The following is a 19,524-nucleotide window of genomic DNA, read 5'->3' as shown; positions in this document are numbered from 1 at the left end:
CATATTGTGTAGCTAACATAATATGCCTGCAAATAATTCAAAAATATCAAGTATGCAGAAGTTTGATTTGCAATTGCCAATCTGCTGTTTGCCTTTTCACAGACCCACACTGGCACACAACAGTGACATCTCAACACAGTAGATTTCATAACAGTGTGTTTGGCTCTCTCTGCAGACTGCTATGGACCAGCTGCACATGCACTTCACCCAGGCCATCCACAACACAGTGTTCCAGGTGGTGCTGGGATACGTGGAGCTGTGTGCTGGCAACGCTGATACCAAGTTCCAGAAGATGCAGTATAAAGACCTTTGCACGGTAAGGAGATGTGTATCTGTATGTGTGTGTTGGTGTGTGTGGGTGGTCAATTTATTCCACCACTATTCTCCCATTCTGTCTTCCTCTGCTGGCAGCGTTTTGGCCAGAAAAGGTTAGGTTCCAATGTGAAAACTAACCCCTTCTTTACTTAGTAAAGAGAAAACCTAATACGGAACAGAAAACACCACCTAGTGCTGTGATGACACATTCAACCACTTTCTCAGCTTCTAGCCAAGCGAAAAATGCCTTATTTCATGACAAGGGATTCTACAGATTCTCCATAATAGAGTGAAATGAAGGAGTTGAAGAGAAAGTGATTGGGAGAAGGGAAAGAAAAGTATATTAACGTACCCCTTAACTATGAGATAATTAATCTTGCTCACAATACAGAACCAATGCATTGCAGCAGCAGCACTTTTAGATTGGAGTCTCCGTTCGCATCAGTTCCCCCCTCTGTCTTTTTCTTTCCCTCCAGATCAGAATAAATCCCATTTGCATGGCCAGCAAGCCGCAACTTGGTCAATTCATCATTAACTTGCTGGGAGTGACTTTTCGTGTTATCGTCTGGCCTACAGTGTGACGGGTTGTTTATGTGGAGGTATAGGTTAACCCTGCCTGAGTGGACGCTGCAATTTCTAAAGTCTCTCCCTATATGTCAGCTGTCATATTGTTTTTCCTCCGTGACCCTTCACGTGTGGCCTTGCTGTTTCACTGCTTTTACTCCCCTGCCCTTTACCTCTTATTTTTGTGCTTCCTGTCCTCCTCTTCACTTCCCATCTCCTCTTTCCCTGCTTATAAAATTCCGTTTATAAAGGTTTTAGGCTTCAAAGTCGAGGCTTTTTTAGCTTCCGTAGGGATCAATGTTTCCTTCTGTCACTATAAAAAGATGTCAAAAATAGAATGAAACAAATCTTTGCTGGGATTTTAAAAAATATGAATTTGCTTGTTGTTTTAGATGTCATCAGTATAACTGGAAATAGTCTGTGAATGCAACTGTACAGTAGTTACAGAAGCATCCTGATGTTGTGTGTTTGATGGATACCCTGTCAGCACACCGTGTTGCCTGGATGATCGTACTCATACCACAAATACTCACACACATACACAAAAGACTGTAACACTCTTACAAACTTCTTACGATTGATCGGATGTGTCATTACACTCTGGGCTGTGTGATCATGATTGATAGGGCAGCACATCCACACATTGGCGCGCACTCAAATGAAGAGGTATGTGAACAAGCACATATACAGTTCATTTTTCTGTCAGGCAGCATTTACAGCCTGTCTGTAGTAAGTTTCCCGGGGAGAGAGTGTTTTCTATTACTTTTATACCTCTCTGTAGATCATTTTATTGAAGGCATTGTACCTGCCTTTTTAAAATGTCAAAGGGAGAACTCACTGAAGTACCCATGTGTATTAAGTGTCTATGTTGCAAACAAACGGGACTGAGGTTGAGGGTTTGTCCTTTTTGAGTCTTTGAAATGCCCTTGTTTCGGACTTTTCAGCATAAAGGGAATCATTGAGTAGTTTTCAAGGTGTCTCTGACAAAAAATATATACCTGTGACAAGTTGTCTATTAAATCAACACAGACACATGTGGTTGGAAAACAGCAAAGCACATTTTTCCAATCTTTGAACAAAGACTATTTGTTTGCTCTCGAGCAAGGCGTTTGGCCCTCACCTTCACCAGTGGAGCTGTTCAACAGAGAATGTGTTGATGTTCTGTACTATCAATACAAAATGTGCTCGATGTGGAATAGAGAAAACTTCTTCCGCTGCTCTTCCCCTGATAAACGAAGCTTTAGAAAATGTAAAAGCCACATTAGACCTTCTGAACTTGCCTCTTAGTTGTGCAACTTAAAATTCAAGGGAAATGGGAACACTCAGAAAGGTCAGAGCAGATTTTTAAAAGGTCCTATTAATTTTACATCAACATCTCATCATTATTGGCCAGCCTCATTCCTTATCAATCCCCTTGTCTGTCTGACTTTTTCTCCTGATGGAAATAGGGCAGCCCACTCCAGAGAATCGTAGAAGGTTCTCAAAGAGGAGCAGTCGGCTGTTAAAGTAGTATGGTAGTAAACATAGCAGCCTTTCCAAGCTGCTAAGGGTGCTTCAGCCTCATCGGTTTTTGTTGTTGTACATGTGTTATACAAAGCCATTATCTCTGTTAGAAAAAAACTCCCCAATAACATCATAATGGCTTGATAACCCATAGTGATCCATTCCATTTTCTGATGTGCAGTGTCCCATTATTTTGTACTAGACTGACCTTCAGTGCAGATATATATCTGATGGGTGGACCATTTCTGCAAGGCCATGGACTAGATTCAGACATTGTTGCTTTTTAATGTTAAGCAATAAGCAGGGCCATGGTCATAGGCTAGCTTGGCAACTGACTGAAACTAAAAACTGAAACTGAAACCAATTAGCCAGCAAACTTCATGAATCATATTATTTCAGCTCTTTTGTGAGGAAAATGGTCTCATGTTGTTTGTTATCACATAGGAAGAGTTTTTTGATTGTTTTTCTCCCATGTGCCACATTTGATACGTTTGTTTCTGTTTAGTTGCCTGGGTCTTTCTTGTGTGTTTCTGGAGAAATTGTGAGATGGGAATAGCAGCAAAATGTCTCCCCCAGAATCCCATGGAGACTCAGGCGCAACGCCCCGGACAGAGTTGAGTCGACATGTGCAATGAACCTAGTCGTCACTCATGGCACGTTTTGGTGATGGAGCACATCGAAGTATAACTTGAAACAGGGAGCAAATGAACAGAACAGTTCCCTGTGTGTAATATCAATCTCATACCCCAGTCTGGATAAGGTAATTGAAGTTATGAATCAAAAAGTGATGAACATAAAAAGGAGCCATAGCTTTTCATTTTAATTATCTAATCATTTAAAAGTGTAAACCATCGTTTTACTTTAAAGGTTTAAAAATCACGTCAGCTCAAAAAAGAACAGCAAACCAGTTTTTTACTGCAACATGGTTCTGATGATTGAAAAAAAAGCACTTAACGCTTTGTCTTTTCAAAACCTCTCTGACACATCTCGACATACAGTATGTTTAATGCATAGTGAAGGGTAACTTTCTTCAGAAGACCTGGCTGATCCTGAGCCTGCCTCCTCTGAGCTCTCATCGCTGTTGAAGTTTTTTTAATTGCATGTTTTATTGCCAAACTACTGGTGTTACATGCAAACACTCTTATGTCTGTCACACACACACACACACACACACACACAGACAAACATTACTTGCATCCCTTACCCCCACATCGTCTCCCCTGACTTCAGTTGCCTGGCAACATGTTGCCGTGATATGGTTCATTTGGTAGAGAACATTGGATGTTAAATGTTAGCCTTGTTTTTTCCAACCTGTTCATTAGCTCACCTTTCTGACCCTGTGGCTTGAGCCCGTTTGTAACTCAAGATGTGATTATCTCTATTGTTCATTTCAGGTCGACTGTACATTAATATTATAACTCTAGGATGGTACCCACCGTAGAAAACATGTAATCGTATAAATGTCATATTGTTATTATATAAGGTTGTGTTTTTTATTGCTAGTATTTATTGTCATATTAGATACTGAACGGAAATAAGTTGTATACCCAGAATACTTTAATATTTTAGTGTAAGTGCTATTCATATTAAAGTAGAACAAAGTTGTTTAGTTTTTTATTATTTAGTGTTGACTTGTCATTTTAATTTTGAACCTCAATCTCAAGCAGATTTACATTTTATTTTAATAATTTCATTTTGCCATGAAATGTTGTGTAATATTGGATATCAATGTAAAATAAATTACAATTTAATTACAGCGACCGTTAGAAGCAGTAAATTGTTAACCTCTACAGTATGCTGAACCAACAGAGTGAAATAAAGATTACAATTACTTACTTTGTTTGTAGTGTTCATGGCAGCATCGTTACAGTCAGTGTTCGAATTACCCATTTGCTTTCGGGGGAGCCCTATTTATTTTTTCAGGGCCCTCGGTGTGGAGCTGTCAAACTCGACCCTAACGCCGCTTACAGCCGGCCAACTAAAAATTGTTCAGTTCACGTTGTCATTTTTAGACTCCTCCGCTTCTTTGCTTGTGAATCCAAAAGCTGCGAGGCTTGGCTGTTTTCGTTTCACCATATTTTTTATTACAAAGCCAGAGTTAAAAAAATATCAATATGAACATTTCAAATACCGCGCCGGCATCGCCGCCGTAACCATAGCAGCCGTAACCATAGCAACGTAAGTAGCATAAAGAATGCAGCGCTGCCACGTACAGATGGCAACACCCAGAAATATTCACAAATATAAAACAAATATTCAGAAACTGTAATGAACAATGACTATTATTTATTTCAAGAACTTTTATTTACAGGAACTCAACATTTCTAATCTGTGTGACACAAATATGCATGATTTTCTTGGGCTCCCCCTATTTATCTCAAAGTCGGCCTTCAGGGTAGCTCCCCCTGGCTCCCCCCCATTTCGAACAGTGGTTACAGTTTATACTGACTACCAATATCAGGTAGTGCGAGGTGTTTGTGTGTAATATTGAAGGTGTGAGACTATTTGTTTACACACAGGACTGCACATCCTTTCAGTCGTTACTGCAGTTACTGCAAAAAGCCTTTTTTACAAAGAATCCACAAATTGTATTGTACCCTTCACTAATGTGCGCATTAGCTGTGCTCTCAGAGGTCGACAGGTTTGGCCTTGTAGCCTTCATTTGGAGATGAGTTGCCACTGTTGTGTTTACAAAAACATTCTCAGCAAGTAAACAGTGATTAATGTTCACTCTAGCAATGGTATTAAAAAAGTTTGAGTGCAAAGGAACACATTCAAATGAGGATTTATTACACTTGGTAAGAGCGTAATTGTCTGTCATCACTGGAGGTCGGATGTGTATTCAACAGTGAAGTGTGCAGTGAAGCATCACCTTTCCTCCATATTCCAATATAATATCTGACTCACTTCTTTATTTGACTAATGTTGACTATTTCACTTTTAAATTGAAGCGCTTTAAATGTCTGATAACCTGTTAAACTTTAGCGTTCAGGGTAGTTTCATTACTGGGAAAAGGCTGTTCAATTCTTACCAACAACTGACAGCAGTGGAGGCTGTTGTGTGATTCTGCTGCCATGGGCAACCATTTACATCCTTTAGTGTGCCGGTCATTATGTGAATCCTGCTAATGGTTTCCAGTGGTGAATGTTACTCACATGTCTCACTAAAAACTGTTCTAATGAAAGATTTCTGTCAAGTTGTGATTTGTCACTCAGGAAATTATGTCATGGCATACATTCAGAAAATACTTTACTCACGTTGGTTTGTGCACGGTTGGGCGTGTATTGCAAAGCGCTATTTCCTCTTTTAGCAACTATACTGTATGTGCGTCAGGCTTGTGTTGTTTATCTTTCCAATGCTTTTGTGAAGGCTGCAAACGCTTATTCATTATCGTGGTGTAGCAAACAAAGTGAAGAGCGGCTGCTGTCCACAGCTCCGTTTCATCTGACATGATTAATTTGTCTGCGGACATGTTGACAGGACTCCACTGGCGAGTTATTCGGTCGAGCCTTGAACTGTGTGAGTGGCTACTATTGTGCCAGCTGCACTTTTCTTTGGTCGGCCAATTTTATATTTAACACTCCAATTTTTCCAGACTGTCTGTCTTCCTGAGAGCTGAGAATCAGACATGTCTATCTGTTGTCTGCAGTAAAAACAGCAGTGTGCGTTAGCCTTTGTGTACTTTCTGTCGTACGTGTTCAGCTGTCTTGGTTTTGATTCAGCACCACTGACATATTTTATAAAATGCAGTTGCGGTTTATTCCATAGGCATGTTACTGGCTGAAATATCATATACATATTTTTTTATTTGTCACATAATGCATTAACCCTAACCCAACACAAATCTAGTGTGAAGTATTAAAAAAGTTTTATGAAAGCAATTATTTGCTTCCGGCCGTGGGCTTACGAACATTGTATCACAGCTGATTTATGACTTTCTGATGCTCAGACAAAAGTTAATTATCCACCTACATAGACATTTGTATTATTATAGATGTACAGTATTCTCTGTACTCTCTGTGAAATCCATTTTAGAATCATCCAGGCTTGTTAATTCTGAACTCAAGTTGTCATGCTATGATATAACTTAATGTGCACATCAAAGATATTTGACACCCTCTTAATAGCATCATTATTTTAATCAGTCCTTACGTTAATAAGCTCCTACATAAGATGAAAGCTTTACTAATGCACTGGAAAAATAAATGTTTTCCTTCACACCGTCCTTGAATGATGACTATAATGAGATGTAATTTATTATTACTGAATCTTTATTTTAGTCCCGCACTGTGTGTCTCATAAATACAAAAACATATTTTAGGTTAATCAAATTATATTTAGCACAAACATAGAGCAATTCAAAAAATAAATCACTGAATTATTGCAATGTGGAAAAGAGCATCAGTGACCTTGTTTTCATTGCTTCTCTGTTTGCAGCACATCACCATGGACAGCTACATTCCCTGCCTGACGGATCTCTGCAAGGCATTGTGGGAGGTGATGGTGAGCTACCACCGCACCATGCAGTGGCACGAGGAGCATGACAAACAGGACACCTCACACACTCCAGGTAAGAGGCTCTACCTGTTTAAACCATGACCTTTTGTAATTATTCTGAAAAATTCAGGAACACTACTATACTTGTTCTGACCTCCAAACATACAAGTGCACAGCTCCCTGTAGAAGCATACAGGTTCAGACATTTAAGATACAATAACAACCTCCTGACCTTCCGTCTTGCACATGCTACCATTTGGTGCCTGTTCCTTCTTTTTTTTAATCTTCAACCCCTTTAAATCTGACTTTGTCACTTATTCTCTTTCTTTATTTTTTCATTTAGACTAACTCATAAAACAACAAATCTGCTCCCTATGCCCTAAGCCGAAAAAGACCCTCACAGATTCATAACCATAACCCTAACCCTGTTTTTTCAACATACAGAAGGTTTATCAGCTTTATATTTCAGAGAAAGGAATGATTGAATCTGGGTGTGTAAGAGGAAAAGAGAGTGCTTAATGTGTGCTGGGGCTTTAGTGCAGCATGTAGCGTTGTGGCACAGATTTTAAAATGGCATATATTTTTCACAGCGACGTGCAGTCAGGGGAGGCAGGGGAGGCAGAGCCTCACCTGTCATACTCCAATGTAACAGAAAAACAACTAAAGAAAAACTAAATAGTAATAATAATAATAAAATGTCTCCACTGATCTGTGTTGTACTGTAAGTGTGATTTCTGTATGATTCCAATCGCTTTTTATAGTCAAAATCAGCAAATTGGCCGAGCTCCGCTACAACTACATGGGAGCGATGAGGAGTGACGCAGGGACGAGCTCTGCCTCACGTAAGCCCACAGTAACTGACTGGAGCGTGGGCACTAATGTAGCGCGGGGCACTTATTTTGTGAGCGCGCTCAAGCCAGGCTCATTTGCTTACTGGTGAGGTGAGGCACAGATGAGCTCTGCCTCACCTCAGAATGCGTCACCCCACAGAAACTGGATGGAAAGCGGCCCTGCCTAAGCGCATGCCTGTTACCATCTCACTGTATGTCACTCACCAATGTAATGTTTGTAGATCCCTTTATTACATTTATCCTCGCCATCCATAGTCTCTAAATAACTTATTTCACGTATATATGATATTTAGGCCCGCTGGTCATGCCCATTTTCGTATTTTGTACATATTTATTTTACTTTTGCCGTTTTAGTTTTAACATGGTTCGCAACATGCTAGCCGACCGCACCTACTCTGCCATACAATATAGCAGAGAGGAACTTCTTCAATTGCGAAACTTCGTGGACAATAATAACCCTCCGACAAACAATGGAGATTCACCATGGCTACCTGTTGCTGTTCTACCTGAGAGACGCAAGAAGAAGACGACAAAGCGCGGATGCCGGGCCGGGCTGCTGGTCAGACTGAGGAAACGAGAGAATCGACCCCCTCTTCCGAGTATTCTTCTGGCTAATGTTCAATCCATTGAAAATAAACTAGATGAACTCAGAAGCCGGATTGCTTTTCAACGGGACATTAAGAACTGTAACGTGTTAATTCTCACTGAGACTTGGCTCAACCCTGCTATCCCGGACTCCGCCATTGTCCCTGATGGATTCTCTATTTTTCGTCAGGACCGGACTGCTAACTCGGGGAAAAGTAAGGGAGGCGGTGTGTGTGTAATGACTAACAACAACTGGTGCTCAGATGTGAAGATTATTTCATCGGACTGTTCCGCACATCTAGAGCACCTCATGATCTCATGTCGGGCCTTCCATCTGCCGAGGGAATTCACATCTGTTGTGATAACAGCAGTGTATATCCCGCCGCAGCCACTCGCCGACAACAACACGGCACTCGATCAGCTGTTTGGGATTATTGATAAAACCGAGACTTGACGGCCAGATGCGGCATTCGTTGTGGCCGGAGATTTCAACACCGCCAACATGAAGAAGGTTTTGCCAAAATATTACCAACACATCAGCTGCCCGACGCGCGGGGAAAACATACTGGACCATGTTTATTCCCCTTTCCGGAATGGATATAAGGCTCTCCCTCGCCCTCCCTTCGGCAAATCAGACCATATCTCACTACTGTTGTTGCCTGCGTACAAGCAGAAACTTAAAAGGGACAGACCGATAACAAAGACAGTACAACGATGGAGCGTGGAGTCAGATGCAGCTCTGCAGGATTGCTTTGCATCTACGGATTGGAGTGTGTTTGAGGACAATAACATCAACACACACACGGACACTGTCATCTGCTACATTGGGAAATGCATCGATGACGTGGTACCGAAGGTTTCTGTACGGACATTCCCAAATGAAAAGCCCTGGATAAACTCCGATGTGCGCTGCAATCTGAAAGCGCGCACTACCGCGCACAGAGCGGGAGATTTGGAGGAGTACAGGAAGTCAAGGTATGATCTCCGGAGAGCAATTAAAAATGCAAAGAGACAGTACAAAGAGAAGGTGGAATCTGACTTCAAAGGCTGTAACACTAGGAATATGTGGGCGGGACTAAGGACAATGACTGACTACAAAGGAGCAGCGGGGGAGTGTCTGCATGCGCATCTCTCCCAGATGAGCTGAACAGTTTTTTTGCACGCTTTGAGAGCAGCCGGGCTGTGGAGGTACAGAGGGACCGGGAGCCCTGCCCTTTTGTTTTAAATAGGGCAGATGTGTGTAAATCCTTTAAAAGGGTTAACCCACACAAGGCTCCTGGACCTGATGGCATCCCTGGCCGTGTTCTCAGGGTGTGTGCAGTTCAGCTGGCAGAGGTTTTCACAGACATCTTCAACAGGTCCCTGCTGCAGTCTGTAGTCCCCACATGCTTCAAACATTCCACTATCGTTCCTGTCCCGAAAAAGACAATCATCACCTGCCCCAACGACTACCGCCCAGTAGCACTCACCTCCACCATAATGAAGTGCTTTGAGCGGTTAGTTAAATCATTCATCACCTCCTCCCTCCCTGAATCTCTGGACCCCCTGCAGTTTGCCTACAGAGCAAACAGGTCCACAGACGACGCCATAGCCCTCACCCTCCACACTGCCCTCTCACACCTGGACCCGAAGAACAGGAACACATATGTGAGAATGCTGTTCATTGACTACAGTTCAGCATTCAACACCATTGTGCCCTCCAAGCTGGCCATCAAGCTCAGAGACCTCGGGCTCAACAGCGCCCTCTGTGACTGGATCCTGAACTTCCTGACGGGCAGACCCCAGGCAGTGCGGGTGGGAAACATCACATCCTCCACCCTGATTCTAAACACCGGTGCCCCTCAAGGCTGCGTGCTCAGCCCTCTCCTCTACTCCCTGTTCACCCACGACTGCGTGGCCACACACAGCTCCAACACCATCGTGAAGTTTGCTGATAACACGACCGTCATCGGCCAGATCACAGACGATGACGAGACGGCGTACAGAGAGGAGGTCGAAAACCTGACATCTTGGTGCCAGGATAACAACCTCCATCTCAACATCAGCAAAACAAAGGAGCTGATTGTGGATTACAGGAAGCAGCAGGGAGAGGGACACGCCCCCATCGCCATCAATGGGACTACGGTGGAGAGAGTCAAAAGCTTCAGGTTCCTTGGGGTCCACATAACTGAGGACCTGACATGGTCTCTTCACACCACCACCATCACCAAGAAAGCCCGACAGCGGCTCTTCTTCCTCCGCAGGTTGAGGAGGTTCAAAATGGATTCCAGGATACTCTACAACTTCTACAGGTGCACCATAGAGAGTATCCTGACTGGCTGCATGACGGCCTGGTACGGCAGCTGCCCCGACCTCGATCGTAAGGCTTTACAGAGGGTGGTGAAAACTGCACAGCACATCACCAGGACGGAGCTGCCATCGATGGAGGACCTTTACTCCCAGCGGCTCAAGAAGAAATCACTACGGATTATCAAAGACCCCCATCACCCCAGCCACAAACTGTTCTTTCTGTTGCCGTCTGGCAGACGGTACCGCAGCATCCTGGCAAGGACAAGAAGATTCGGAGACCGTTTCTTCCCGCGGGCAGTGAGACTGTTAAAAAATTGAACTGTTGAAACAACTTCAAACATTCATCTGCTACTCAGTAGTATGTATCTAATACCTAATATATATATATCATTCCAATAACTTGTATATAGACTCGTACTGCACTATTTCACATCATCACTTTATTTTATTTTATAACTATTATTCTTTTTGTATTGCTCTTGCTCTTATTGTTATTATGTTATTATGTTGCATTGTTGGAGAAGCCTGTGACATAAGATTTTCAACTACATAATTACTCTGTAGCTATGTCAGATTGACAATAAAGAACCTTGAACCTTGGTCTCATCATACAACGGCAATGAAAAAAGCACCAGGAGAGGCAGCCATAACCTCTGCCGCACTGAAGGGGGCGCACGTGAGCCCACAGGTTCTTGTTGCTACTGTTATTCTACGCAGAGACGGTAGACACAAACAACAAACTAGACTTTAGTTTTGAAACTAGAGGGAGATAAGGAGGACTTTTACAAAAAAGTAATGGAGATTGTTGTCCAGAAGAATAGCATGGACTTCATCTTCAAGTCAAGGTAAGACCACAATTGTAATGAACATGGGATCTTACTAAGAAAGAACAATCCAATATTTAGATTTTGGGTATCCTTTTGTTGAACGGTCTGTTTAAAATGAATCGAAGCATCAGACTAAAAAAGCTTTTGAAAATAACCGAATATTTCGATTAAGGTCAAAATATAATATTTGTAAATCTGACTCTGAAAGAGTCAGTGCCTCACCAGCCATGAACCTCACCGCACGTCACTGATTTTTCAGCATTTATGAAGTACTACTTCAGTGTCGAGGTCATTGAATGTGTCATTAGTGGAATAATTACTTTTGATTGCACTAGCCTTGGTAAAACACCTCCTCTTGGCAGCAATACAAAGAGATGTGCTCTACAGTTATACAGTTGTAAGGTATCTCTGTGGCGCAATATTAAAGAGTTTATATGTTAATTTGTCTGTTGTTGCATTATCACATTAGAATTGGTTTGAAGGTTGTTCCTAATTACATGAATACTGTATAAATGAAATGTAGACATTGTTGAATTTACATTGAAGAATTAATATGACCTGGACGCATGGGTGATGAAGCATGAATGACGCATTTCTTTCTTATGGAAATGTGTCATAGATTACTTTGATTGTGATCCGTTACTAAAAACAAGAAATTAATGTATTGCTGTTTTAGTTGGATATGGTAGTATAAACAGATCAAACTTGGACTTTTTTCTTTTGGGTTTTTTATTTATCGTCCCTAGTAGATACCCCAAATTCTACCTGTTTTATCAATTTTTTACGTACATTTATTGATGATACTAGTATATAAAGCACACAGATCCTCAACTTGAAACTCAGAAAAGCTGCACCCAAGTTATGGCCCATTTAGTTCAGCAAGACAACTGTACTCCACATCTGTCCAAACCCAAAGCTTATGTCTGGATCAACAAGAAAGTCTTGCTTGTGTTGCAGCTTCCATCAATCCTGCCTTCAGTCAGCCAGTTGTGAAAACATCAGCCTCGAGCAGCTCAGTTGTCAAGGCAATACATACTTTGTGGTTTAGCGGTAAGCTCCACAAAAAGTTGAATTTCTTACAAGTGTAAGAAAGGATACCATACTGGATTTGGTATATCGCACTTCTCAGCTCATCATTTGTGTTGCCAAGGACTCTGTCAAGGAGCTGCAAATAAATAACTGTCAAATTAGCTGCTACCTTCCCGTCGCGTATCGAAAAAGCTAATTTCCATTTCCCACACTGTACAGAATTTATTAGGCAAATGGATGAGGACACAAAGATGCTAAGTCCTCAGAATCCTCATTAGATGTGTTCCTCTTCGCAGGGGAAAGGACATACACGCGTTTCCTTTCATGAAGCCCATCTATCATCTCCCTATTTGATTGGCTGTCACCTATATCCTCTGTGTAAAGGTGTCCCTGACCCCGCCTTTTTCCTGGCTTTCACCTTTCTCTTTTTTATCCTAATGTCCATCAGAGTAATGATTTACTGTACAGGCTTTGTCTCATTTGTATGACCTCCACAGGAAGTGACCTCCATCTCACACAAGAGGTCCGACCCACTGAAGATCACTCCTCTTCTGCTACACACTCACCCGATTGAGATGTTAACAAAAAGAAAAAAGCATCCCATTGAATGTTAGCCAGTTTCTACTTGACATATTGAGCTGGTCAGTGTAACGAATCTTGCCAGTTGATGAAAGCAAAGGTTGTTTTAAGAAGTTCTAAAGGTCAGGGTACTATCCCCACCTGACAAACTAGATTTGCTGCCCTGTCCTGTATGATCAGCACTGAAGGCTGGGATGCTCCATGTGTGTGAGACCCCTTGAGTGAGTGAAATCAAATAACCATGGCCAGTTGGTGACATGTTCATACAGAGCATGGACACGGTCCGTGTTGGCTAATATATGAATATATAGTGGCTCTCTGCTTTGCGATGATAAAGAAAAAGTCTTTTCAGCAGCAGGCGAGAGTCGGCCTTTACACCTCGTTAGTGTTGAGTAGTCTCATGGAATATAAAGTGAACTACGGAGCATGCAATGTGAAATAACTTACGGTTTACTGACCTAACAGCTAGGGATGCCAGCGATTATTCGATTTTTCGAATATTCGTTACAGTCTCCATAATCGAAAATTATTTTTAAAATTCGATTTTATTTATATATATTTTTATTATTATTTATGTTTTACTTTTTTTTTCCTGGCTTAGTTTCAACCAAAATATACGGGCGGCGGCGAATAATCGATTAATATTCGCCAGGGCTGTCGAATTTGATCATGGTCAGTTTCTGGCATCCCTACTAACAGCATACATTGTTATTTTTGTATTGAACCATTCCATCTTACTTTTCTGTTCATGCAAACATCCTCTGAGTCAAGTTAGCAACACTCTAACCAAAATGTCTCTCATCTCAACATTTACAACCTGCAGATCATGATTGGATTAATATGCAAGCCCTTTAAATGAATGCATCTGCTTTAAAGGACTTTCATGTTGTAAGTTGCATTCAACGTTGGGATCAAGCCTTTCAACACATGAAGCTGTGTGTGCGAATTAAATAAAGGACAATTTGTTAGGCTCAAGCTGCACCAAATCAGCATTTAATATGGTAATTAAAAATGCATCGGGTATACGGTCTGATTGATTATAATCCCTCCAAAATATGTTGGGTTTATTAAACATATGGTGCAGTGCTGCTATAGGCCAATACTACACAAAATGTACGCAAGCGTAACATTTTCAGTTTTTTTTTGCTAGTCGAAATCAGCTGTATTTTGCATAATTGTATTTATTTGGCATCTGCATCGTCTGTGGGGAATTCAGATTATAATTTGTTTGTTAAAGGCTTCACGTTGCCAGAAAGACAATCTGGTTTTGCTTTTTCTCTTCTTAATTTTTAAGAAGATTTATGCAAAGTCATGCAAATGCTCTTGTTGGATGAGTCATAGTTTGAAATCTGCAGGGAGCTAAGCCCCCTGTGGGTGTTCTCCTGTGAGTCACAAAGAACCCCGTCACCCACAATGCCACCAAGTGTCAAACACTGGTTACCGCCTACTGATTAGCCAAAGGTGGCGTTCCCCATCGTTCACCATTCCTACCGCTCTGTATTAACACTTTTAGTAATCAGTCTTAAGGCTTTTTAACTCGATAACCCGCACAGGAAGTCTACACCCTCACAGGGTCAGCACCCCAACTGCACTGAATGCAACCAAGTATGGGGAATAAATGGGGATATAGTGGTATAAAAAAGGATGGAAATAATACTTTGTTCTATAAAGTTGAACTGCTTTGGTAATTACAATGTCACTATAAGATTTCTTAAGGTTTTTTAATCATGCAGATGTGTTGCAGTCTAACCAGGTGCTATGTACAAGACTTATCATCAAACTGTTTGGAGTTTGGAATATTGAAGTGATTTTCTGCCTTTTAAAACTTACCCTTCATCACCTGACATAATCTGCTTGGTATTTCAAGCTTTTGTAGGCAATGGAATTCTCTCTTTTTTTTTTTTATTAGAAGTTTTGAGTACAGCTTTTCGACATATAAGTTAACACTTCAGAATAAAAGAAAAGTATGAGTTATAATTAGATTGTTGTCTCAGCCTTATGGTGCACCCACAACACTTCTTACCTTAGTCAAGGCTGTTTTCATTTAGTCTTCACCGTGTTTTTGCTCTCTATTCCTCCCCGCCCCTCTCCCACAACTGTCCTTGTGCTCATTAAAGGAAACCTAGTTATGTCATGCTTTATCACAAGCTCTTTGTTCTTTGGTTTTTTAAGTAAACTGTTAAAACCAGCTCTGTCCTAATTAATAATTCAAATCGCAGCTAAAGTTATTGGGGTCTCAAGGATAATGTTTGAAACCTTCTCAGTAAAGGACATCCTTTGAAATTGATTTTACTTTGCGTTAACTTTATTATCAGATATCACGACTAGTATTACTCGAACCTGATAGCGTTGGATGTGGAGGTAAAGGCAAGGACGAAAAAGGGTTGAATTAATTTAAAATGCATCATGAGCACACTCCTTGCGAAGATGAGAATCTGAAATGGATCGGAACACCATATATTTCAAATAAATCCAAATACCATGGTAAAGCACAAGGTTTCACATCCATTTCAGAGTGTGAAGATTGCAATCAGTCTGTGGGAGGAGAAGATAAACGTCCATGATGGAGCCAGGTGGACGGGTATACTTGCCGGCCAGAATTTAAATTCAATACTCTTGTGAAAGGGCTACCTCTTCATCCACCAAATAATCTTGCTGGTGTGGTTTTCAAAAAAGGAGATACTTTTTTCCCCTTGTCTGAAGGATAAGACACACTTGTCAAGTTAGTATGTGAAAAAGTGCTGTTGAAATCTGTTTTGGTGCATTAACTAGATCATTATCAAATATTTCCTATAACTTTCTAAACTGTCCGACACTGAAACACACATGTAAGCTTAATTTCCTCATTCAAGATTCCAATTATAGATTTTTAGAGAAAAATGTAGTGAGTTTACATGAGTGTTACTAGCAGATGCAGATAATGAAGAGTGCTGTTTAAGGACACCACTTTATTCTTGAAAAGTGTTTAAATTCGATCATGTCTCTTGTTTTAATAAGATATGTTGTTTGAGCTTAATGCCTGGCTATACTTTTTGTTACCATGGGAAATTATTCAGGTGGACATTTGAAGGCAAATACCCATTAATGATGTTTAAGAAGCCCCTACTGTAGATCCAATTAATTGCAACAAATAAAACTTGACATGAAGTCCTCTTGACGATTCTTCTACTCTTTGGTGAATTGAGCCTACTGTCAGAATCTATGATAAGCCTGGGCCAATCCCCTCTGCTGCTTATTGTAAGCCTCAGAGTCCGATTAACACGCGTCCTCTGTGTGAAGTGGTGGTCTGCATACAGACTGATCAAAAATAGTAGAAAACGATGTGAGGTGAACTTTAGTGCATTGGACAGAGTTATTGTCAAAGAGAGAGAATATCAGTGACTAGGGATGTAAATGGGTAACTTGATTGATAAACTAATGGTACTCCGTGAATTTATTATTCCAGTCTTACTGTATTGTCAGACCCACAATGGACAGTAAAGTAAACAGTAAAAACATATATATGTATCAAACTGTTGCCTTTTGCAGTAGCCTCAGGCAGAAAGGAGCAGCGGGCTTCAGAGGTCTCATAAAGCCTCTTCTTTCTAACTTTGTATTTTCATTTTTAAACTTGTAGTTTTAAATCCAAACCGACTCAACTAATGTCAATCTATCTGACTTCAATCAGCTTCCACCTGAGGCACAAAAGGCTTAACACAACATTTTCAAATATGCAGTTTGTCTCCCCTAAGACCTCTAAACACACTTTGATGTGGAAAGTAGGCGGAGAACCCTTTTAAGTATGTGATTTCAAACAGATATATTAATCGATAATTCATAAAAGTCGGAAACCCCCTTGACATTGGCCCCATCATCTTTTCATGTGAGGAAAATCATGGTAGCATTGTTCTTCACAGTTATAAGGTAATGTCCATGGGTTACCCTTCCACATATTTAAGTCACACCTGAACAAGCCACAGCTTTTTAATTTTAAAACACCTCGTGCTGGTGAATTAATTCCCTTTTATCTATCACCATAAAGTGATAGCTTCAGAGACTCCGGTTTCTGAGGAGCTTTGATTAATCCAGCTCCATTGATCCCTTCTTGTGTCTTTTTATTTTGGGGTTTTCATCTCTTTAATCTATTGAGGTCATTTTTGATGGTATTTAATTTTTTCTTTAAGGCCCACAATAGCTCCTCACTCACTACGTCTTGGTTGTAAAGGCTTTAAATTACTCATGCCCATTCTCTTACTTTCATTACATTTATTCAATAAGATATACACTGTGTGTGTCACAATCTTATGAAGGACCCAAATGCAGCACTCGAGAAACCCAGGAGTATTGGTAATGTACTTTATTGGTAATACTACCAGAGCAAAGGAATACCAGCAGAACAGTATCAGCCGGATGATGTGCAGGCCGACGAACCAGAGGACAGCGGGCAGAAGGTGAGTCAGGGCCGGGCAGAGGGTCAGGGAGCAGGCGAGGCGGTCAACGTAGGTACAGGCAGGGTCAGACAGCAGGCAAGGCAGGATAGTCCAAGGACAGGCAGGATCAGGGAACAGGCAGAGCAGGCAGGTCAGGGACAGGCAGGGTCGGAACCGGGTGGGCAATCTGGTAACAAACGCGTGAAAGACTAGCATGGAGGCAAAGTACGATCTGGCAATGGGTGTGTGTCTGGTGAGGGTTTAAATACTGGCAGTAAAGCTAATGGGTGCAGAAGAGAAAGAGAGTGAGCAAAAACGTGGGTGTGGTTAACAGGTGAGACAGGTGAATGGAAAACTACTGGTGAATGATGGAGCAGACTGTGACAGTGTGGGTGTAACACAATTGATGTTGGTACTGGTAATGAATGAGCTGTTGTTCTGGTGTCTTTATGAGAACACCCTCACTGCATCTGTTTCTCAGGTCAAAAGGGGATTTGTTTTATAGGCAATATAGCTTTTGAATGCCATTTTGTTTCTGAAAATAAAAGCAGGGAAAATGGCAAGAGATATTTATCGTGTTGCTCAGAAGACAAACACCTCACCCAGCAGGTTCAGCGTACAGTGGCTCTGTTTTGATTACAGCTCGGAGTCAAGCTGAGTTAAATGATGTGTGTGTATGTTTAAGGCTTTGGGTCTTTCAACCATCTTACTTCTTAGGGATAAGAAAAACATTACCACATGATATATGCCTGTCTCCCCTGTTTTCTCTGACTAACGTCTCTAACCATCATCTGGTTCAATAGTTACTGAAGGTCAGTGTGTGTGATGTCAAACACATCAAGATCTACACGTGTTTGCTCAGTGACACATTTATTTTTTCTTCAGTGCTTTTAAACTGAAGTCAAAAGTCTTGGAAATTCTTACCTAATCTATTCCCCTGCCCCTGATTTACACACCACTTTTCTGTTTTGGTTGCCTCTAAATATACACTCTGGTTTAATACTTGAAGAGAATACTTTTAACCAGAAGTCAAAATGAACTCTGCAGCTGAATTGTAGCCTTTAAAATGTTTTTCTTTACTTAAGAGTTAATTGTTTCCCTACTGCTAAGACACTGTTATGATTATGTATTTGGACTTCGTCATTTGGGGTTTTATATACAGGAACCATTCAGAGTCTGGATGCTCCAGAAGGGAGGGGGGGCTTTAATGACAGAAAGCGCAAATATTGAGGCTCCATGTCCACAAGCATGTTCCCTTTAAAAGCATATATGAGGCACTAAATCCATAAGAGGAGAGAAGCTATATAGCTGACCCTGGCCATACAAATGGACAAGACAAACCCTAAAGGCAAACACAAACCTTGACCAGTGCCATAATCTACAACATAGATAAATCTCTTTATTTTTATCTTTCCGATACATTAAAGGAATATACTGGAAGGGGTAGGTGGGATTGGCAGCCCCCCCGCTTGTTGACTTGCAGGGTGACTACTGCTGGCGTATCCAGAGACGATAAGCCAGCAGTAGTGACTGATTGAAGCCGTTTTCAGACAGAGGAAAGTATAGCGGCTGTTGTGACATTGTAGCCCAGCGGTGTCCAAACTTTTCACCGAGGGCCACATACAGAAAAATAGGGGTGAGCCACTCACTAGAGTTCAGATTTATTGCCTCATAGGTGAAGTTATAAGTTAGCAAAATCAATCAAATGTAAGTAAATTATGCTTGATGCAACAGCCTACATGACAGCTTTCCAAAGGGTTCCATTTATTTGTTAGCAGCTCATTCCTTGAAACAGAAGCCTTAGATTGCTTATCATAAGAGGAAATAGGAAGGGTATATTTCAAGGTTGTTATGTAAATAAGTTATTGGGCTTTTTTCTTATCAACTTAGATTTGTTAGAACATATTTTCAACTTTAATTGACTGAAAGTGGGCTTATTAACACATGAACACTACTGTGTAATATATGTTTACAGATATATTTAAGAAGTACAATACAATACAAGACAAGCTCAAGTTTCATTTGTGGGCCGCATTCCATTATACTTTTTGAATTTTCTCAGAGCCGATTCAAAAA

The 19,524-nt window shown here is 41.0% G+C and overlaps 1 protein-coding gene across 1 annotated transcript in view; it reads left to right on the top strand.

Moving 5' to 3' along the window:
• vps50 (VPS50 EARP/GARPII complex subunit) overlaps positions 1 to 19,524 on the top strand; it is a 108,510-nt gene that overhangs the window by 41,006 nt on the left and 47,980 nt on the right. The window contains exons 12-13 of the mRNA XM_034124867.1: positions 176 to 316; positions 6,820 to 6,952. Coding sequence (XP_033980758.1) covers positions 176 to 316; positions 6,820 to 6,952 — 274 coding nt within the window. The remainder of the gene's footprint in view (positions 1 to 175; positions 317 to 6,819; positions 6,953 to 19,524) is intronic.

This window comes from Trematomus bernacchii, unplaced genomic scaffold (genome assembly GCF_902827165.1).
Source record: "Trematomus bernacchii unplaced genomic scaffold, fTreBer1.1, whole genome shotgun sequence".
NCBI lineage: Eukaryota > Metazoa > Chordata > Actinopteri > Perciformes > Nototheniidae > Trematomus > Trematomus bernacchii.
Note: the sequence above shows the minus strand (reverse complement) of the source record. Positions and strands in the feature narration are given on the sequence as shown.